General features: G+C 39.5%; 1 protein-coding gene across 4 annotated transcripts in view; it reads right to left on the reverse strand.

Annotated features, from left to right (window-relative positions):
* The window catches only part of Ulk2 (unc-51 like kinase 2), a 79,737-nt gene that overhangs the window by 23,584 nt on the left and 32,426 nt on the right, over positions 1-23,727 (reverse strand). For 2 of the 4 annotated variants that reach the window (NM_013881.4, XM_006533508.4), the window contains exons 13-19: positions 20,104-20,275; positions 13,537-13,597; positions 8,881-9,018; positions 4,461-4,606; positions 2,302-2,382; positions 721-1,007; positions 279-469 (exon numbers count right to left, since the gene is read on the reverse strand). In NM_013881.4, the coding sequence (NP_038909.3) occupies positions 279-469; positions 721-1,007; positions 2,302-2,382; positions 4,461-4,606; positions 8,881-9,018; positions 13,537-13,597; positions 20,104-20,275 (1,076 nt within the window). The remainder of the gene's footprint in view (positions 1-278; positions 470-720; positions 1,008-2,301; positions 2,383-4,460; positions 4,607-8,880; positions 9,019-13,536; positions 13,598-20,103; positions 20,276-23,727) is intronic. The other 2 variants (XM_030246066.1, XM_006533509.4) reach the window with 1 other exon arrangement.

Here is a 23,727-nt window from a genome sequence, read left to right on the forward strand (position 1 = left end):
ATGTGAATAAGAAAAAGGTGCTTTTTCTTTTTTTTTTTTCTTCAGAAGTTGATGAAAAATAATTCAGGGTATAAATAAACTTTTCTAGCCAAAATGTATAGTTTATTCAAGAAACTCAGGAAGAGCTCTATGCAGTTACTGGAAACATCTGTATTTTTTTTAAAAATTCCAAATGTATGTGGTACATATTATTAATCACATGGCATAAACCACCTACTAAACTAATGTGTCTTATTGCTTTACAAGAGAATACATTGATTTAGGGAATAGTCTCTTACCTGCCAAACACTGCCTTGCTCTGCTGCTGCTCAGATCGATGCCTCTCGCTTCCTTGTACTGAGAGGCAGTGGGAACACTCACGAGGGTCATTCCCATCTTTGGACTGGCTTTCAGCAGGCCCATGACGAGTAACCAAGGCTAACAGGTTAGAAGATGCTTGTGTTTTAGGGATTTTGAAAGGAGCTGTAGTCTAAAGAAACGTATAAGCTGGTTAATATGATACAGTGCACTGCCATGAGTACAGACTGGGGACTTAGATGTTCATTCAAATACCAGCTTTCTATTTACAATCTGTATGACATTGTGCTGTTCCTTTAAGCTCTTTAAGGCTCAACTTCCTTTTCTGAACAGTTAATGTTCACTAAAATTGTAACTATTCTCACAATGAATCCTTTCATAAAGCACCAAAGTTCATATGTATAACAGGCTTAAGAAACACACCTTAGTAGGAGAGCCAATGATTGTTGGTAAAGGAGTTTTAAAGAACCAGTCAGAATTCCGTGGAGAGGACCCCGTGTGCTTGGTGGGAGAGGTCCCAAGGCTGCCAGGCCGACTAGGCTGAGGTGAGTAACTATACCCAGCTCCAGCATGGGACGGACACACAGGGTCAGAGTGCTGCTTTCTGAGCTTCTGCTTGTTCTGATAGATATCGGTGAGGGTGGGTGCACTCTGCAGTCTAGCACCCAGTAAGAGTGACTGTGGTGCCTGGGTCTGTGGCACTGGAGAACCTATTGACAAAAATGAAGGCAACATTAAAACCCACAAAGAAGTGCAGAGATAAAACAGGAAATGAAAAAGGCAAATTGGTGTGCATGTGTGTATCTGAGGACAGGCCAGTCTCTCAGGGAGTGCACGTGGAGGCCAGAAAACAACCTCAGGTGTTGGTTCTCATCTTCTACCTTGTTGGAAACATACACAGAAAGACAGGCAGGCAGTGCAAATACCGAGGAAGGTAGGCATCTCTTTTCCATGTAAATCGTGTTGTTGTCAAGCAAATGTCACTAGTATTTAAGTTCCACTAAGACGTTCTCTTAAGTTTCTTGCAAACCAAACTATTACTAATAACATTAAGAACATGCAAGTGTTCCTAGTGTCTAAAGTATTCTCTTCTAAACAGCCACTGAAGCCAGGTTTGGTGCTGTATACTTGTAATCTCATAGACAAGATCTTAAAGTAGGAAGATTTCAAATTCACAACCAGACTGAGGTTACACAGCAAGACCCAGTCTCAAACAAGCAAGCAAGCAAACAAATAAACAAAAAGCCAATTGACTAACAAAACCTTAAAAACCTCCAACAATTACAGCAATGTAATGATCGATTACATTCATAAATACCAATTGAAGAAAATAACAATTGAAGGCTGAGCATGGTAGCACATGCCTTTAATCCCAGCACTCTGGAGGTAGAGACAGAAGGATCTCTGAGTTCAAGGCCAGCCTGTTCTAAATGAGAGTTCCAAGCCAGACTGGACTAAATAGAGAAATCCTGTTTAAACAAACAAACAAACACACACACACACACACAATTGGAACTTTGCTATTAAACATTCCTGCTTGATCTCATTCTAAACCTGACATTATTAAGAACATTATTCTACTTTTTAGAGAAATAAATGAATAAATAGAAAAGTAAAATTTGTGATAAATATCATGAACAGAAAAAGTAACTTAAATATTACTTTAAAGAAAATACAAAATTAAAGAGAACGAGTGAGGTTTTTTCAATAATATGAACTTTCTCTAATTATTAAACTCTACATGTCCATATGTATGATTTACATGTTCCTTTCCAGGAATATGCATTATCTAATACAACAATAAACACACATGCACACACATACTTTTTTGCATAGCCTCATGCACCCCAGGCTGCTGCTGCTTTACTATGCAGGCCACTGAGGATGACCTTGAACTTCTAGAGCTCTGGGATTATAGGCATGGTTTTATGGGGTGCTGAGGACTTTTGATAAGACTAGAAAAATATAACTCAAATTCACTAATAATAAAATATGTTTTCATACCTGAGGAGTGCCTACTCCTGGCTTCATGGCCCTGAGGATGTCCACAGCAGCACTGACTAAACTGTTCAGGAATGGTACCAACTAGGAATGGAACAAAATAAAAATTACTTAAAACCAATAAAGGACAGAAATGGGCAACACACACACACGAGCTGCTCAGTCTGTAATAGTTTAAATAATTCTCATTAGGAAAGATTTGATATATCTAATCAATGTGTTAGGTGCCAGGAAGGCTGAGATTTAAAAAGTATTATATTAACCAAACCCAAATCAATGCCCAACAGTAGGTATATAAAGCAGAAGTACCAGAGTTTGAATAAATCGGGTTTGTGGGGTTGCAGGACCCAGCTGACTGATAGGCCAGCTGTAGTCCTTATATATCACATTTGTGCTGAGGTCGGGTTCCTGCGGGCTGCTACCAACCAATGACAAATCTACGCCTGTTGAAAAGGTCAAGGAATTCATTTGAAAACTTAGTGCTGAGGCTATACTTGTAGTCTGGATAAAACTTTTTAGACCTTGTTATAGTCTGAGACTCTTTCCTAATGTTTCCTCCCTCTCCAAGGTATGAGATCTATGCCTTGGTCTAAAGCCTTCTGTTTCCTCTTCACCCTTCTTCCGTTGGCCTTTACAGGTAGTTCCCCAAACAATCTCCTACATAGACAATACCTTCTTTATATCCACATCCCTATGAACATACACTGCCATAAGCAAGAAAGTTTCAGAGTGTTTACACATACAGAAGACAGGTCTACAATAGGAAAGGGCTCTGCTCAAGAAGTAATGCAATGGGCCCTTTCAGCTTTAAGAATAAGGTCTGGATCTTGTCTTTGTGGGCCATAGCATGCTCCAGTGGCTCCTGTAGGAGTGAAGGGAAGCCAAGATTTGGTTTGAAGATTTTTTTTTTTTTTTAGCTAAAAACAGGCTCTTTAAATTTTCTTTTATGTAGTGTATAAATGTGGATGCCTAAACCTGACTGACACTGTCTTCTCTCGCCCTTATTTCTTTTTCTGAAACAGGGTCTCTTGCTGAATCTGGAGCTCAGCAGCTGGCCAAGCAGCCCCTGGTGCCCACTCGCTCTGCCTTCCCCCAGTGCTGTTACAGATGCACGCTGCTGTTACATGGACTTACAGATCCCAATTTACATATTCATGCTTAAATGGAAAGCACTTTACCCACTGAGATAACTTCTCAGTCCCTAAACTTTTAAAAACACAGGATCAGAGATCTCTGACTACAGATGAGGCCTTTCTGCAGTCAGAGTCTCCAAACTGTCTTAGTACTTTGAGGAGGAGACACTACAGACCTGAGTACTTTGGCCTCCCTTATATAGACTCTGACTTCAGAATTGTACTTTTTAGTTTTACTTAAAATGAAGTTCATTTTTCTGTTTGCTGTAGTTTCCAGTACTTTGTTTTAGACTTTCTTTTCTTTTTCTTTTCTCTCTCTCTCTCTCTTTCTTTCTTTCTCTCTTTTTTAAAGATTTTGTTTATTTTATATATGTGAGTAAACTGTCACTATCTTCAGACGCACCAGAAGAGGTCGTCAGATCTCATTACAGATGGTTGTGAGCCACCATATGGTTGCTGGGAATTGAACCCAGGACCTCTGGAAAAGCAGTCAGTGCTCTTAACCACTGAGCCATCTCTCCAGCCTACATTCTTATATTTCTAACAGTCATCATAAAGATTGGAGATTTTTTTTTTTTTTGCTTTTTTCTTCTGTGTGTCTCTTGATTATTCTTCCTCCATAGTCTTTGAGACACAGTCTCTCAATCAAATGCAGAAGTCACCAGTTTGCTAGGGGGAAACAGGTAGGAATCTCCTTTTTTTGCCTTTTAGGGCTAGAATTACAGGTAGGTCACCAAACCCATCCAGCATTTTTTTGAGTTCTGACAAATCTGAACTCCAGTCTTCATGCTTCCCTGACAAGCAACTGCTGAGCCACCCTGCAGGTTCAAATAGAGATTTTTATGGTGAAGTTGGGAGAAGGATACAGCACAACAGATAATGTTCTACAGTCTGCTTAAAAGCACTATTTCATTATCTTGAGAATATAATCTGCTTAAAAGCACTGTTTCATTATCTTGAGAATGTACTTTATCAGATTTGTTACAGGGAAGAAACAGGTTTTAATTGACTGCATTCAATTCTCCTCACCCAAAGGGGATGGTGAGTAAGGCCTGGAAGAGCCAGTAGAGAGTCTTCGTCCTCCTGTCTGCACTGTGTCTCCTGGTACAGGGGAGCAGGACCCAACCCGGAGGAAGCCCATGGGGCTGGTATTAGACCTTCGTACTACTGCAGATCTGAAAAGAAAGAGAATCACTTCCTATCTGATAGGACCCAGGGCAGAACTTTATTTCTGATATTTTTTCCTGATAACTCCTAACAGCATTCCACGTGGAACACACATAATGGTTATAAGAAGCAAAAATGAAAAATGTAAAATGAGCCAGCTGTGGTGATACATGCCTTTAATTCTAGAATTTGGAGGCAGATAGAATGAATTCTAGGTCATCCTGGTCTACATAGTGAGTTCCAGGACTAGAAAATGAGATCTGGTCTCAGAAAAAAAAAAAAAACAAAAAAAACAAAAAACAAATGTAATTTAAAAAAAAAAAGAAGGGGAAGGAAGGAGAGGAGGAGGAGAAGAAAGAAGAAGGTGAGGAGGAAGAAGAGGAGGAGGGGGAGAAGAGGAGAAAGAGGAAGAGGAGGAATAGGAAGAAGGTGAGGAAGAAGAGGAGGAGGAAGAGAAAGAGGAGGAGGAAGAGGAGGAAGTTTCCTCTCTTTTCTTCTTCTATCCAATCCTCCGAGCTTCTCCTATCTTATTATGAAGGTTACCACTACTCTTAGTTACTGGTGATCCTTTCAGAGCTCACTCATACCCTGAATTCATACCAACACTACTATTAGCTTTTAACCTCTGAGTGACACATGGCGGACTAATCACTGTTAGTCTAGACTCAGGTCTAGTTTCTTTTATGCTCTGAAAAACAATTTAGCTTCCAGAGAGTTTTAGTCAACTTATCTCTTGTTATTTGCTATATGTAAACAAAGTTTTTAAGTTAAAAGCTAATATATTAAATTTAACCTAAGATTATAAGAGGTAAATATATTTTTCAAGAAAGTAAATAAAAGGGAAGCATAGTATTTTATACTTCTGAAAATCTCTAATACCTTGCTTAATAGAAGACATTTGAATTTTTATTATTATTCCAGCAATCAAGTTGTTATATATTATTTCATTTTGGGTAAAATATATAAAGAAGACTCAAACTTACACAGATATGTCCTAGAAAAGCAAAAATATTTTGGTAGGTTTTTCAGGTAGCTGATACTTTCCTTTGACACCAGCAAGTAGTGGTTTCTAAAGAGTTGGACACAATCAGAAACTATCCATGAATATTGTACTTTGTTACATTACAGTTCATTCTTCTGAAAAATATCAGGACTTTGAATAAATCTTTAATTTGTGCAGAATGTTTAACATATTTTGGACAATACTGATTAACTGAATTATGCAGATAATTCAAACACTGACACATTACACAGTATCAAAAGGTCACATGTATATAAAAATGTCCCTGTATGTGGCTAGAGAGATGGCTCAGTATTTAAGGGCAGTTTTTGTTCTTGCAGAAAACAGGAGTTTGAGTTCAAGCACCCACATGTTAGCTCACTATACACCACCTATAACTCCAGTTCACTATACACCACCTATAACTCCAGTTCACTATACACCACCTATAACTCCAGTTCACTATACACCACCTGTAACTCCAGTTCACTATACACCACCTATAACTCCAGTTCATATACACCACCTATAACTCCAGTGCTAGTGACTCCAGCACCTTCACTCTCTTCTGATCGCCAACAACATCTAGGCATATAAGTGGTACACAAACATACATGCAGGCAAAACATCCATACACATAAAACAAATCCAAAAAATTGTCACTATCAGTCAAACAGAAATACGGGAGGAAAAACTAACAATACCTGTCAGCATTACAGTGGTGAGCATGTTTTCCAGAGGTCTGGTTTGTGTTTGAAAACTCATTATTGGTATTTATCCTCATTATTTTCTTCCAAGTAGAAAAATTTAGTTCATTTCTGACAAAATGGCTGCTCTATTCCCATACCATAGTTTGTCATTCTTTAAAATAAAGAGTGCTCAGTGAAAAGGGGGCTAGTTTAGCTGGCGACCCAATCATGCAATGCTTTTCCTATGGCAACTATTTAATATATTACAAACATGCTTCATTAGCATCCTGGGTAGCATATCTCCCTAGGGCTGTGATTTTCAAAGGATAATAGCTTTTGCTGCTTTGCTGAGGACATTCCTTTGTATGTAGTGGTAAATAAAGGCCACAAAGACAGTACACTTGCAGGTTATCACCTCGATTCATGTTAAGACACAAGCAGTTTTATTCATTCTTGCTTTCTTCACCATCAATGCATATATCAACACAATGAGAAAAGAAAACCATGTCCTAGTCTTATTATCAAAGTTTTGACCTATGGGCTCTATGAGAAGACCCAATAGTCACAATTTTCATTTTCATTTTTATACTATACTTTGGAAACTCTCTGTGTCAAACTTAGCTTTGTTACTCATTTGAATAGAAGTTGTATAACTTTTTTGTTTGTTTGTTTGTTTGTGGGTTTTTTTTTCCGAGACAAGGTTTCTCTGTATAGCCCTGGCTGTCCTGGAACTCACTTTGTAGACCAGGCTGGCCTCGAACTCAGAAATCTGCCTGCCTCTGCCTCCCAAGTGCTGGGATTAAAGGCATGCGCCACCACTGCCCAGCTTGTTTGTTTTTGAGACATGGTTTCTCTGTGTGGCCTTGGTTGTGCTAGAACTTGCTCTGTAGATGAGGGAGGCCTTGAACTCACAGAGATCTGCCTGCCTCAGCCTCCCTGGGGTTAAAGGTATGCACCACCACCACCTAACTTCCATAACTTTCATTGTCATAGATGGACTATAATAAATTAGTATGGAAACACTTGGCTTATTTATCACCTTTTGGTACAACAATAAGCTACACCAGATGCAAAGACTGTGTATGAGGAATATGTATCTGATTATGTATAGATAGATTAAGAGCAAGTTAGCTGGGCAATGGTGGCGCATGCCTTTAATCCCAGCACTTGGGAGGCAGAGGCAGGCAGATTTCTGAGTTCAAGGCCAGCCTAGTCTACACAGTGAGTTCCAGGACAGCCAGGGCTACACAGAGAAACTCTGTCTCGAAAAACTAAAAAAACAAAAACAGAAAACAAAAAGAGCAAGTTGCCAGAATTGAAGGACTAGTCCCTTCCTTCATGCTACCAGAGTTCACTGAGATTTAGGCCTCTATGGGATACAGTGATTTCCATTCTGTCAAGAGTCCTGAATACATTCACTCTGATGCTCTGAAGAGGTTGGCTTCCATCCTTTTTGTTTTCTAGAAATTTAGTGAAGTCTGTCACCACTGACCATCTTTTTATTTTGTTCATGGAATTTTTCTTTACGATCACCTTCAGACGTTTCAGATGTAGAATAAGTACACAACACATTTAAAAAATCCTGCTGAAGCTGAAAGCCTTCTTCCCTTCCGATTTTGTCTGCTATGTAGCCCAGAGTTGCCTTAAATTGTCAACCTTCCTGCATTAGTCTTTAAAGTGGTTGGATTACGATCATGAGCCACCACAGTAGAAATGTTATTTATCAAACTAGTTCATCTTCCTTCCCCACCCCCCTTGTTTTATTTTGAGATAGGATCTTACTCTCTCAAACTATCTCACCGGCTAGACTGGAGCTTGCTATGTAGACCAGGTTGATCTTGGACTCAAAAGATCTGTTTGCTTCTTTATGTGGGGAATGAAAGGTACCTGCCACCAGGACTGGCTGGTGGTGTTGTTTTGAGACAAGAGCTCCTGCAGTTTAGGAGGGCCTCAAATTCTCTGTGTAGTTAAGGATAGCTTTGAATTTCTGATCCTCTTGCTTATACCTCCCAAGGGCTAGGATTACAGGAATGTGTCATCTTGCCTAGTTTTTTCTTTTCTTTTTTTTTTTTTTTAAAGATTTATTTATTTATTTAACGTACGTGAGTACACCATTGCTCTCTTCAGACACACCAGAAGAGGGCATCGGATTCCATTACAGATGGTTGTGAGCCCCCATGTTGTTGCTGGGAATTGAACTCAGGACCTCTGGAAGAGCAGTCAGTGCTCTTAACCGCTGAGCCATCTCTCCAGCCCCTTAGTTATTTTTTCAACTAAAAAAAAAAAAAGTTCCTCTGCAAGGACAGGAAAAGTTTATATTTCATGACATGATTTTAACTACTCACATTCTGCCATTCAGTACTATACAAGTACAGCACAGCGTATACAGTGTTTGCAACTGAATGAAGGGCTTTGTGTTTGGTAGGCAAGCATACATGACTAAGCTACATCTCCAGCCCAAGTTCTTCCTCAGCAATTATATTTCTAGACTATCACATGTGTGTGATAGTCATCACAATCTTTTGAGTATCAATAATAACAACAACAACAAAAACCAATTAGACAAATAAAAAGAAGGAAGACACTGGCTTACCTTGGAGAACCATGTGGGTTTGTGCCAGAGCTGGCAGTGGATATAAGATTCTGTTCTATGCGCTGATAATTCCTTACTTGAGTAGGAACTGGAATTGGGGCTGTTTCGCTGTGAGGTGACACAGTAGGTTGACACTGCCTGTCACCATAATTTAAGAAAGGAAGAATAGTCAGACTAATTTTCTTTCAGTTGATCTGCTAGTGATATTTAGAAAAAATTCCAGAAAGGCACATGATCACTTTTAAATGTGAATAAGAAATCATCCTGTTTTTATTTAAAAAAAAAATGTAACCCAAACTCAAATCTGTCAAGAACTCTCCTGGCAGTCATACACATACTGAGGACTAAAAACTGTGTCAAAGCTGGGCAGGGTGGTAGACGCCTTTGACCCCCAGCACCTAGGAGGCAGGGGCAGATGGATCTCTGAGTCCCAGGCCAGGAACGGAAAAATAAATCCTGTCTCGAAAAAAGTGTACATGCACGTGTGCATGAACACACACACACACAAGCAGCAGAGGAGGAGGAGGAAGAAGAGGAGGGGGAGGAGGAAGAGGAGGGAGGAAGAAGAAAAAAATGTATCAATAATCTAAAAAAAAAAAAAAAAAACCTCCTCTACACTGAGGAGAAGCTCACCATTTGGTGAAATGGTTTCATCTGCTTACATTCTGTTATTCACTACTATACAAGAAAGAAGTCTATGCCAAGTCAAGAACAGGACATCCAAAATCAAAGATGACTGGAATGTTTATAAAAGTCGTAAATGAAGTAAGCATTCCCAAGGAACTCTCACAAACTGCAACTTGAAAATATAGTATGCAACTCATAAGCACACAGCTGGCAGGATGCCCGCATTTAAGGATAGGGTGAATAACTTTTGTAGCCAGCTGTTTGCTGCTCACTGCTGTAGTCTGGAAATCCTGAAGCTCCAGCAAAACTCTTGACAAGTAACTGCATCCAGCATCTTATCCAGTCCTCAGGAGGTGTGGGAAGTAGGAAGACAGGTCTTCTGCCTGTACAGACCTAGTGCCATGTTTTCTTCCCACACTTGAAATACAGCAAGAGATGGCACTCACTTAGGACATGAGTCACACCACAGAGGATGATCTGGAGAGTTTGGGGGGCAGGGGTAGGTAGGTGCCTCTTATGTACTGCCCCCACTGTTTACTACACTTCTAATAATTTAAGATTATTATATTAAGAAAGCTTTTTATAGCTGGGTGGTGATGGTGCACAGCTTTAAACCCAGCACTTGGGAAACAAAGGCAGGCATTTGGGGTCACCCTGGTCTACAGAGGGAGTTCTGGGACAGCCAGGGATAGAGAAACCCTGTCTTGAAAAACAAACAAACAACAACAACAAAAAAAAAATAAAAAAAGAAAGAAAGAAAGAAAAAGAAAGAGAGAGAGAGAGAGAGAGAGAGAAAGAAAGAAAGAAAGAAAGAAAGAAAGAAAGGAAGGAAGAGAGAGAGAGAAAGAAAGAAAAGAAAAGAAAAAAAAAGAAAGGAGGGAAGGAAGCAAGCAGGCTGACTAGCTTTTTATATTTTCTGCATACATTCAAATTTTGCTCACATACTTTTCATTACTGAACAATGCATGCATACACACAAATAAATAACTTTTTTTAAAAACTTAAATGTTTAGGAAAGACTTCCTGTTTTTCTTTTTGTTTTTTTGAGATTTATGTATTTTATTTGTATGAGTACACTGTAGCTTTATTCAGACACACCAGAAGAGGGCATCTAGTTGTGAGCCACCATGTGGTTGTTAGGAATTTAACTTAGAACCTCTATAAGAGCAGTCAGTGTTAACTGCTGAGCCCCCTCGCCAGTCCCTCCTCCCTCTTTTTTAAGAGGAGTGTTGTGGGTGGTCCTGGTGCTGTTTGTATTTTCATGTTAATTCTACTTTCCCAGGAGTGGCTGTCTGGACCCAGGAATAAGTCATGTGCTCAGAAGACTTCTTGTGAACCTTCCCCTCGTGAACAAAGGAACCAATCACTGGGCGAATAGGTTGGATGGAGGAAGAGAGGAAGCAGGAGACAGATAGGGGCTTTGGGACAGGGACAGCCAGAGGACAAGATGTAGCTACGAGTTAGTGTCTCCCAGTTTAGACAGCAAATCCATTAGAGGACTTAGATTTAATATGGTTTACAAGATTAGGATTCTAGTTGCTGTGCCCAGAGATTGAGTTACCATTGTTTCTGAGCTGAGTTTGTGTGGTGTTTTCCTTCCAGAGAGAAAGGTACGCTGGCAAAGCGTGGGTTTGCCTGATGTGCACCCCAAAAGACTGTGGGAGTTTTGAAGCACGGGGCTGGCATGGTAGTGACCTGCCAGTGGAAAGTTAGTGAGCTGGGTGGAGAGATCTCTGAGTTCTGAGTCAGAGAGTCTCCACGAGATGAGAACAGGCCAGCCATTGTCCACCAGTGCCTTGCTGGCAATAGTGTGGATTCTTTTTTATAATTTCCCACAACAGAGGAGATTTGCTGCCTATAGAACCTTTCTATGTTAGAAGGAAAACTTTTTTTTTTAGGTTGCAATTGAAAGACAAGAGAGCCTTTGGAGATCAGTTAGGAAGACTGGCTTGTAAACTGAGAAGATATTAGGCAGTAATATGAAGCCATAAAAACAAAGGTAGGCCTGGTGTGTTGGCACACACCTTTAATCCTAGCACTAGGAGACAGAGGTGGGAGGATCTACATGTGTTTGAGGCCAGCCTGGTCTACAAATCAAGTTCCAAGGAAGCCAAAGCTAAATAGAGAGACCCTGCCTCAAAAAAAGAGGGGGAGTCTATAAAAAGGTATAGGTATCATGTGGACAAATACACAATTCTGAATTACTATACTCGATTGATTGATTGATTTATAAATAATAATTACTTATTTATTTTATGTATATGAGTACACTGTTGCTGTCTTCAGACACACCAGAAGAGGGCATCGGATCCCATCACAAGTGGTTGTGAGCCACCATGTGGTTGCCAGGAAATTGAACTCAGGACCTCTGGAAGAGCGATCAGTGCTCTTTACCACTGAGCCCCAGCCCTAGATTTATTTTTTAAGGATTTATTTATTTATTTAATGTATATGAGTACACCATTGCTCTCTTCAGACACACCAGAAGAGGGCCTCAGATTCTATTACAGATGGTTATGAGCCACTATGTGGTTGCTGGGAATTGAATTCAGGATCTCTGGAAGAGCAGTTGGTGCTCTTAACCACTGAGCCATCTCTCCAACCCCTATACTATATTTATAAATCAAATTTTAATTGTTATGCAGAATCTAGTTGACAAAAGCACACGATTTATAAAACCAATGTCAATGGGCACACAATATATAAATAACTGTATACTCCCAGGAAGTGGGGGAAATTGGGTTGCAACATCCATCACTCTACTAAGTGCCAGGGTTACCTAAGCTACAGAACAATGAGAATATATTTAAGCCTCTCACTATAAGCTTCAAAGTACTTAAGAGGATCAATTTTATGTATTTGTTATTATAATGAAAATTTGTTTTAATGGGTTTAAGAACACAGGCCTGTAGCTACTTAGGAAGCTGAGACAAGATTTCCAGTTTAAGGTCTGCCTGGGCTACAAACTGAGCTCAAAGCTAGCCTGGGTAACTTACAAACTATCTTTAAAATGAAAACCAAAAAAAGAGCTGGGTATATAGCTCTGTGGTACAGAACTTGCCTATCATTGGCAGGGCTCTAGATTTAATCTCTAGCACTGCAAATACATACATAAACACATAAAAGTATTAATTGTTTTCTTTTAAGAAAGAAATTGTAGGGGGCTGGTGAGATGTCTCAGTGGGTAAGAGCACTGACTGCCCTTCCGAAGGTCCTGAGTTCAAATCCCCAGTAACCACATGGTGGCTCACAACCATCTGTAATGAGATCTGACACCCTCTTCTGGAGTGTCTGAAGACAGCTACAGTATACTTAGATATAATAATAAATAAATCTTTAAAAAAAGAAAGAGAGAAAGAAAGAAAGAAAGAAAGAAAGAAAGAAAGAAAGAAAGAAGGAAGGAAGGAAGGAAGGAAGGAAGGAAGGAAGGAAGAAAGAAAGAAAGAAAGAAAGAAAGAAAGAAAGAAAGAAAGAAAGAAAGAAAGAAAGAAAGAAATTGTAAGCTTTACTTGGCAGTACAAGCCTGCTCAAGAGACTAAGACAGGAGAACTACAAGTTAAAAGTTAGCTTGGGTTTCAGTGAGTTCAAGGCTAGCCTAGGTAACTTAGCAAATGCTATCTCAAAATGAAAAACAAATTGTAATGGCTGGGCATACAGTTCAATAGAAGTGCTTATGTATTATGTCTGAACAAATGAACCAAAAGCTCCCCAAATAATATGTATGTGTGTTAATATACATGAATGCATATATGTGTAAATTGTGAAACAAAAATTAAATCAAGAATAAAAGGTTAAATAAAGGCACTCAAATAACAAAATATCAAAAATCTTTTTTAAAATTAGAACTTCTCATCATCCTGCCTCCCTCCACCCTTCTAGGTGCTAAGATTACAATGGTGTGCCACAGACCTCACCTCTGTGCTCCTGCAGTGGAACCTACAGCTCTGTGCACGCTAGAAAAGCACTCTACCAGCTGAATTCTTCCCCAGACCCAAGACGAAAGCTCTGTGGTGAGCTATGGAAACATACCCTCCACACATAAAGAATTCATTTGAAGCACGTCTGGCCGTAGTCCCCATTGGCATGTCATCTGAGGAGAAAGAACAAACAATCACATTATATCACACACTTCAAAGAATGGAAATATCTTCCAGCAAGATGGTTTAGAAATAATCTGAATACAAGAAGATGGGTGTTGTTTGTTTCAGTTTCTTGAGATAGGGTCTCTCTACATCTGACTGACTTGGAAGTCTCTATGTAGGCCAGGTCAGCCTCAAGCTCGTAAGTATCTGCGGACTTCTGCTTTCTGAGTGCTAGGGTTAAAGATGTGAGCTACCATGTCTGTCTAATGACTGTGCTTCAATTTCTACAAGAAGCACATGAACACAGAAACTGCACCTAGCTAGAAACAGAAGCTGCAACTTTGGACCCATCCATTCCCTCTAAGCAAACCCACAACCTTGTCTGTTTGCTTGTAAATAGGATCTCACTTTGTAGACCAAGTTGGTTTCAATTTACAGAGATTCACATGTCTGCCTCCCAACTTCAGGGATTAAAGGAATATATCACCACAGCTGGTCTCATCTTTCTTCTTTCTGGCATTAGACAAATCCACCACTCAGTAATAAGAACTTATTTCTCTTAGCTGAACCAAACTGCAGACCTGGGAAAGACCCTCTTGTAGGCAGTGGCTGGGCATTGCCCAGCATAGCCCATAATCGTTTTTTGTTTGTTTGTATTTTGTTTTGTTTTGTTTTTGTTTTGAGTTAAGGTTCCATATGTGCTCCTAAGTTTATGTATTTCTTCACTATTTACCATGTATAAAAGTTATGATCTTTTTATCAGGTTCCTTTCTATAGACCACTGAGAAGGATTGGTACTGTGTCCAATATCATTTTGCTTGAGTGGTCTACGATTTCCCTTCCTTTCCCAGTCTTGTATAATTGTATGTGTGCACATGTGTGTATGTGTGTGTGAGTGATAATTTTGTATGTTGTATGTGTTTTGTTGTTGAATTGTGTCTCACCATGTTGCCCAGACTTGGAAATCACAGAGACAAGGATCCTTCCCCAATCATGGTCTGCCCCACCTTTCCTTCCAACTCGGGACTTCAGGTGTACTACACCATGCTGAGCTTGCTTTTACAGTTTTAGCTTTTTTGAGACAGATTCTCTCAATGACTTAGTGACTTTTACCACATAATTTTGCACAAAATATATAAACTGGTTATAAAACAATGTGTAGCTCAACAGAATGTTAGGTACCCATCCTCTTGTGCAGCCTCTGCCAGCTTGTGCCAGCTTGACGAGCAAGACAGTGTTCTGCTGAAACAGCAGACAGCACAGGCATTCCTCATCTTCTCTCCCATCTCTGTATGTGCAGCTGCACACAGTTCAGAACTCAGGATCTTGTCATTGTTATACTTCCTATATCAATGATCCTGTGCCACTCTACATGATGTTAAATAACAGCTAGCCAAATAATGTATTTGTAAAATAAACCACTTTAATAACCTATCCTCAAAAACAAAAGGACAGTTACAAAACTCCTGTGAATGATCCTGAAACTGAGTGCTGCATTTATCTGGCACAGCTCAGGTCCCGCTCTCACAAACATATGTCCTAGAAGTCAAAGAATCTGATATACTAGTGTCAGATAGTGCTTAGAGGACAAAGGAAACTAAATGAAGGTCATGAACAAAGTTCAGTGGAGCAAGACAGGAAGGAGTCTACTTCATAGACAAAATAAACTGGGGTGAAAATAAAGGAAATGGAAGTAGAGGCAGGAATGTACACTTGAGGCTAAACAGACATGTTGCTCAGTGAGTAACAACAGCCACTTCTCTTCCAGAAACACAAGCTTGTCCCCACACCCATTTCAGGTGGCATACAATGACCTGCCTGTCACAGCGGCTCCAGGGGATCCCAACTCAGGCTCCTCAGGCCTCCATAGGCTCTGCAGTCATGTACAAAACCTTCCCCATCTACATACACAAATAACTAAAAATAAAATCTATATGCAATTATAAAACAAAATTATATTAAAACAAATAAGAAATAACCCCCAGAAACCCAAAGTAATCCGAAGCAAGGAACTTAGCTACATACCAACTTGGAAACTTAACCTAATCACAGAGTGGGAAGTTATTTCAAGTGACTTTAGGCCTTTATATACCTAAATACAAAAAAACAAACAACAAAAAACAAAACAAAACAAAAACTCCCCAAAATATCTCCAATACTTTTAGTAATTTTATTTAAGTCCTATTTGTATTGTACTATGAGACCACACTAGTATTTTGAAATTCCAAAGAGAAAAGGAGACAATAAAGAACCTGTACTTATACAGGCAAAAAGAAGAGAAAAACTTACTAACACAGAAACATACAAGCTTGGGCCAGTCACTCTGGGAGGTAGGAGAATCCTCCTGAGAATCTGCCTCAAAAAGGAAAAATGAACAAGAAAGAGAAAGAGGAAGGGAGGACGGTAAGAAAATAAAACTAAAGAAAAGAAAATCAGAAAGCTGATGGGTAAGAGTAGGTTCTTTCTCATCTACTTGACCCAAAAAAATAGAATGATTAGCTCAGAAAAAAAACCAGTTTACATCACAGAACCCTAAAAGGCTTCAAATAACCAGCAATACCAGATGCCTATCACTCTCGACATAGGGCTGAAAACAGGTTATCTGAATGTCTGTTTTAAAAAAGTCTCGGACTGGCAGGTTGACTCAGTAGGACCTGAGTTCAATCCCCAGAACCCACGTGGGAGAAGGGGAGAACTGACTTCTGCAAGTTGTCATTTGGCCCCACAAGTACATATACATACCTAAATACAATAAAATACGCCTTTGATCTACACTTGGGAAGTGAAGGAAGGCAGATTTCTGAGTTTAAGGCCAGTCTGGTCTACAGAACTAGTTCCAGGACAGATAGAGATAAAGAAACCCTGTCTTGAAAAAAACAAGTAAGGCCGGGTGTGGTGGTGCACGCCTTTAATCCCAGCACTTGGGAGGCAGAGGCAGGCAGATTTCTGAGTTCGAGGCCAGCCTGGTCTACAAAGTAAGTTCCAGGATAGCCAGGGCTACACAAAGAAACCCTGTCTCAAAAAACCAAAAAAAAAAAAAAAATAATAATAATAATAATAATAAAATAAAGAGTACTACAGCAAAAATTGACAAAGTTATTAAGTAAAATTGTATACTAACTCTTGAAACTATAGGCATTGATGATACACTAAAATATTATCAGTATTATTTTGTTTACACAGAAGACCATGTCAGAGTAGCCCTTCACAAAGGAAATAGTCCAGTGAAATGCCACAGCCATATATAACCCCCAATATAGACACTGAAGTAAGATAGCTTCCTTCCTTTCTTTTTTTTGTATGTGATGTGTGTGTGTGTGTGTGTGTGTGTGTGTATGTATGTGTGTATACACACACACACATACACACACTTTTCTGAAACAGTATGTAGTTCCAGCTGTTCTGGATCTCACTATATGTACCAGATTGGCCTTGAATTCAGAGAACTACCTGCCTCTGCCTCCAAAGCACTGAGATCAAAGGTGTGCATCACAGTATGCCTGGCTAAAAGATAGCTTTCAAACTGCTCATGGTGGTACACAATCCCAGCACTTGAGAGACAAAGGCAGGCAGAGCTCTGAGTTTGAGACCAGCCATGTCTAAAAATCCAAGTTCCAAGATAGCTAGCTAGGGCGACACAGAGCAACCCTGTCTCGAAGAATAAAACAAAATAAAAATCTTAATTTGCTTTATTTTATAGTGTAGAATTAGCCACTGCTTTGTTCTATAAAGCAGAGTAAGAGTTCCATGGTGAGGTTGGTTTTATAGTTTTTTAGGGCTGAAGAAGAGAAAACAAAACAAGGAGATAGCGGCTGTCTAAAAGCCATGTGCCTGGTAAAGTCTGGATGGGGTGGCAGAGCACAGCCAATAGTAACTAATTCCTTTGCACTGAGCTACTTCCTGTAATTCTTTCTATGGAAAGATCAAGGTGAAGAGAACTTAATCACAACACCAATTGAAACTAGAATTGAGCTTGAGAAGTTCAGCAGTTATCTCTCTGTACATAGAGTACGTCTGACTTTGTGAAAGACCAGATTCAGACTGACGCTGTCTAACTTCAGCATGAAGGACTTCACTGTGATTGTTCACTGAGCCTTAGTCCACAGATTCCTGTCAAGATTTTCTATAATACTTAGCATTTTCTGCTCAGCTTATTTATTTATTTATTTATTTGTCAGAGTTTGAATTGTACAAGTTCTTATTTCATGGTGCAGTACTTTGTTTTGTTGTATACTCATGATCAAGAGGATTTATGGGGCAGTTAAGAGCACTGATTACTACTGCAGAGGCCCCGATCATGTTCCTAGCATCCACATAGCTCACAACTATCATTTACTCCAGCTCCAGGTGATCTAGTGCCCTTTTCTTGCTTCTGTGGGTACCAGACGTATACGTGGTACATACATATACGTGCAGTCAGAACATTCACACACATGAAATAAGAATCATTTAAAAAAATAACAGAGTGTAAAGTGTTTGAAAGGGACTGAAGGCGTGTGTCACCATGTCAGCTTATACCAATTAAGATTTTTTTTTTTTCAAGACAGGGTTTCTCTGTGTAGCCCTGGCTGTCCTGGAACTCACTTTGTAGACCAGGCTGGCCTCAAACTCAGAAATCCGCCTGCCTCTGCCTCCCGAGTGCTGGGATTAAAGGCGTGCGCCACCACGCCCGGCTTTATACCAATTAAGATTTTTAACTGTGTCTGCTGCTAACACTGATGACCTGGGTCCAATCCTCCAGACCCATAAGATAGAAGAAGGAAAATGAAATTATTATTGTTTTGATCTCTAGGAATGTAGGCACACACACTTTTTGATCTACAAAATAATTGCAGGTAAAGTTACATATGAAAAAAATTAAATTGTGAAAAGAAAATATCATTATACCATTGGCAGCACAACAAAGATCACAGGCACAACTTCTTGACACTGATAATTCAGAGACAAATCCGACACTCACATTTTAAAAGGTACCCACTTTGAAAAAAACTCTGGCACCTGTACTCAGACACATATAATAAATTTTCAATACTGAAAATGCTTAATCTAGTGTAAATCAGTAGGGAAATGGGCAAACTGGGCTTTAGTTTTACTGTAAAACTGAAGCATTAAAATGAACTAGTCATAGCTGGGTACTAGCAGCACAAGCCTTTAATCTCAGTACAAGGGAGCCAGACAGAGGCAGGTAGATCTCTTTGAGTTGGAGGCCAGTCTGGTCTACAGAGCAAGTTCCAGGAAAACCAAGACCATATAGAGAAATCCTGTCTTGAAAAACCAAACAACAAAACAAAACCAAAGAAGAAGAACTAGTCTATGACTAGACATGCGTCTAAGTCCAAAACAAAAAGCTATCGAAATAAGCACTCTATAACATTTACTTCAACAGAAAAAAGACAAAACTACTATGTTTTCTATGAATCCATATACAGTCTGAAGGATCAAAATATTTATAGGACGAATACAGATCCAAAGGACTAAGAAGAGCCAAAGAACTTTATATGTACTTGTATTTTCCTATCTTTAGAAAATTAGTTTAAAATAAAATACAGGAAAATACTGGTATATGCATGCCATGGTGGGTGATTTGAGTTTCTGCTGTAATATTTTGTTTGAACTATTTTATAACTTCAAAAGTTGTATTATTTCTAATAATGAGATAAGACCATGCACTACAGGGTGATATTTACAGGTCAACTCCCTGGTTTTACAGCACTGATTCTAAGAGAACACACACTTGCAAGGTTCTGTGCTTTCCTGTTCTTTTCAGTTGTTCAGGCTGGGAACTATGACCTGACAAACACAAACACAAGCCTTGGGCCTGGGAGATGCACCTAGTAAACTGAGTGGGTAACAGGCAACTGAGCAGACCTGCACCAACCTGTCCTGCACACAGCAGGACCAAAGCTCTAGCTCTCCTCAGCCTCTTCCCTTTACAACCACAGCAAGGTTGTTTCCCCGTCAATAGTTCTGCCTGTCTCCTTTCTCTGGCTTTTCTGGTACTCTTCACCATTCTACATAGCCCTGGCTAAGTTCACTCAACCTGGATTCCCTCCCAAACTTACTCCCTACAGATCTGAAGGTAGGTATGGTGGTGCACACCCATAATAATCCCAGGACTCAAGAGGCTGACACAGGGAAAGGACAGTCTGATGTCTACATGGGGAGAAGCCTCTCACACCAAAAGAAAGAGACTCCTCTGACTAGTAGATTTTTTTTCTCTAACAGGTTCTTCCTTTACATCATCCCTTTAAAGTTACTTGCTTATTCTGCTCATTTTTGATTTCTTTCTATATGAACATAATGTGAGATTATTTCTTTAATCATTTTCATTACATTCAGAATTCAAAAATACTATGTTAGAGAAAATCACTAAACATATTTTAGAAAAGTAGGTATATAATTCTAAGAATTCAAAACAACTAAATAAAGGTTCCCTGCACAACCAGTTGTAACATTGAAGTTTAAATTTAGTAAATTAAAAACTATAATGTGTACAAGTAGAAAAGATTCTCACATGAGTGGTCTGACGAGATGTTGTGTGGAACCAAAACAAAGTCATCCGTGTCACAAGAAGAGTTCTTGCTACTATTACTCGCAGAGTCTTTGGACACCTGTAGATAGTTGGGAGGACCCAACGGTGGGGAGGATAAGTTTTCTTCCTGAATATGCTGCATATCTGGAAGGGACTAAAATTAACAACATAAAATTAAAAATGTCCTAATAATCAAATACAAGTCAGAATAGTCTAAAGAATATTTCTTTTATAAAAATGGGAATAAACGCCCATCTAAGGTTTTACACACACATAAAATCTTTTCTGAAGATTTTTCTTTTAGAAAAGCAGTTTAAAATGTTTATAGAAAAACTTCTGAAACACTACCAGAATGACTCTTAGAAACATAGTATTTATCACATGTACATATCCACCCCACCTGAAACTTTGGAGAAGCTAAGTTTTTTTTTTTTTTTTTTTAATTATTGAGACATCCCCCAGTCCCAGCTCATGGCCTTGCAATGTAATACTAAGTAATCATTTACTTAACGACTAAATATATAATGTCTAGTGACTTTAATCCCATACTATGCATTAAAAGTTTTAGACAGACTGAAGAAAACATTGCACACAGAAAAGCAAAAAAACATGTTATGTAAAAGAACAGACATGTAATATGGGTAATGTCTGTTAGACTACAAAGTTTACGCTCACAGAAAGATTTAAACAACCTTACAAGTATGGATGTGTTTCTTTTGTTTTTGTTATTAAAAGGAAGAGGTAGGCTGGGCAATGGTTGTGCACGCCTTTAATCCCAGCACTTGGGAGGCAGAGGCAGGCAAATTTCTGAGTTCGAGGCCAGCCTGGTCTACAGAGTGAGTGCCAGGACAGCCAGGGCTACACAGAGAAACCCTGCCTCGAAAAACCAAAAGCAAAAAAAAAAAAAAAAAGAAGAAGGAGGAGGAGGAGGAGGAAGAAGAAAAAGAAAGAAAAAGAAAAAGAAAAAGAAAAAGAAAAAGAAAAAGAAAAGGAAAAGAAAGAGGTGGTTGTTTGTGGCAGATAGGATAAGAAAGGAAGAGAAGTATACAATTACATTTAAACAACAACTTAGGCATAAGCTGCTATGTATCTTTTGGCATTTGACAAGCTCAGAGACTGGTGATAACTCTACTGAAATGCCTTGATTAATGGTTCTAAAACAATCGATTTTATAAGTTGTGTTAGTCTCTATGATCCTATTTAAATTGGTATTTCAGAAAAAAATAAAACAAAAAGCCCTACATCATGCTCTTTAAATCCAGGCCTTAAACCCCCAATTCGCTTTTCCTGAGTCTTTAAATATCACTTAAAATGAAATAAGTCTCAGAAGCACTTTACCACATCTGTTTATATGTGTATGTGTGTGCACATCTGGGCATGTGTGAAGGTATGTGCAATGCATGTGTATCAAGACTGATGTTGTTCATCAAGAGTCATTCACCAGCTGTCCTGGAACTAACTATGCAGACAAGGCTGGCCTCAAACTTACTGAGGTCCATCTGCCTCTGCCTATACCTCTCAAGTACAGAAATTAAAGGCATGTGCCACTGACCCTGGTCTTGCTCTTTAAAAATTTATTTATTTTGATTTATGTGTATGCGTGTCTATGTGTGCACACTGTGTACATGTAAATCCTTACAGAAGCCAAAAGAGGGTGTAAGATCCTCTGGAGTTAGAGTTACAGGCAGTTGTAGTAAGCTACCCAGCATGGGTGCTGACTAGTGCAGATCCTCTGGGAGAGCAAGTGCTCTTACTCTGAACCCTCTCTCTAGCTCTCTCACCTTGTTTTTCTGAAACCAGACCTCTTGCTGGAACCTGTGGCAAACAGTCCCATGTATGTCTTTTTGTGTGTTTCACATACAGAAGGAGAAATCCCTCTGCCACTCTTGTGAACACTATGGAGATAATAAAGTGAGGGAAATGGAGGACTAACATTACAGTCATTGACTGTTCTGTTCAGCTCTAATTCTAGTTATATTCAGGATTCCATTTCACAACTAGATAAACCAAAACATAAAAGCTCAGAGGATCAGTTTCATGTAATGAAACTGAAATGTGACCCAAGAGCCTTGCTCCGTAATTTCTTTTTTCTTTCTTTTTTTTTTTTTTGGTTTTTCGAGACAGGGTTTCTCTGTGTAGCCCTGGCTGTCTTGGAACTCACTCTGTAGACCAGGCTGGCCTCGAACTCAGAAATTTGCCTGCCTCTGCCTCCCAAGTGCTGGGATTAAAGGTGTGCACCACCACACCCGGCTGCTCCGTAATTTCTTGCCAGTGACTTAAATTCTAATTTCTTTCCCTGCTATTCAAAAGCTCCTGCATCCACAACCACCTTGCTTTCCTTTCTTGTCTTGTTCAAAGCTTGTTACTTCTCTTGCATCCAAAGCTGCTCTATATTCCATTTCCTAGGTTCTGACAACGTAGATCAGGTCCCAAAATTGTACCCTCTCTATATTCTGGCTTTTACATAAACTCCTTCCTTCCTTCCTTCCTTTCCTCCCTCCCTCCCTTGATCCCTCCCTCCCTCCCTTTCCTCCCTTCCTTCCTTCTTTCCTTCCTTCCTTTCTTTTCCATCGCAAATCTCTGATTACTACCTCTTCTTTTTAAATTTTTCTTCTTTTCTTTTCTTTTCTTTTCTTTTCTTTTCTTTTCTTTTCTTTTCTTTTCTTTTCTTGACAGGTCTCAATGTGTAGCTCTGTCTGTCCTGGAACTCACTATGTAGACCAGGCTAACCTCAAACTCACAGAGATCAGCCTGCCTCTTTCTCCTGAGTTATGTGACTAAAGTTGTGCACTACTATGCCCAGATTTTTGGTTTTTATTTTTTTAATCACGTTTCTTTATTTTTAATTTTGATTTTGCAGGAGTAGGGATAGAACTGAGGGCCTCACGCATGCATGCCAAGCACTGTATATGGGCTGCAGCCAGCCCTCCTTACTTGTAAGGATGTTTCCTGAAATCATCAGTCTTCACTTCCTCCAATTCCTTACCTCACACATTCTGAACTTGGAAAGTAAGAAAGGCAGCAGGGAAAGCTACACAGTGTGACCACACAAACTGTTGTGAAAAGCTACACAGTGTGTCCACACAAACTGTTGTGAAAAGCTACACAGTGTGTCTACACAAACTGTTGAAAAGCTACACAGTGTGTCCACACAAACTGTTGTGAAAAGCTACACAGTGTGACCACACAAACTGTTGTGAAAAGCTACACTGTGTGACCACACAAACTGTTAAAAAGCTACACAGTGTGACCACACAAACTGTTGTAAAAAGCTACACAGGGTGACCACACAAACTGTTGAAAAGCTACACAGTGTGACCACACAAACTGTTGTGAAAAGCTACACAGGGTGACCACACAAACTGTTGAAAAGCTACACAGTGTGACAACACAAACTGTTGTGAAAAGCTACACCATGTGACCACACAAACTGTTGTGAAAAGCTACACAGGGTGACCACACAAACTGTTGTGAAAAGCTACACAGGGTAACCACACAAACTGTTGTGAAAAGCTACACAGGGTGACCACACAAACTGTTGTGAAAAGCTACACAGGGTGACCACACAAACTGTTGTGAAAAGCTACACAGGGTGACCACACAAAC

The sequence above is a fragment of the Mus musculus genome, chromosome 11, assembly GCF_000001635.26.
Source record: "Mus musculus strain C57BL/6J chromosome 11, GRCm38.p6 C57BL/6J".
Taxonomy (NCBI): Eukaryota; Metazoa; Chordata; class Mammalia; order Rodentia; family Muridae; genus Mus; species Mus musculus.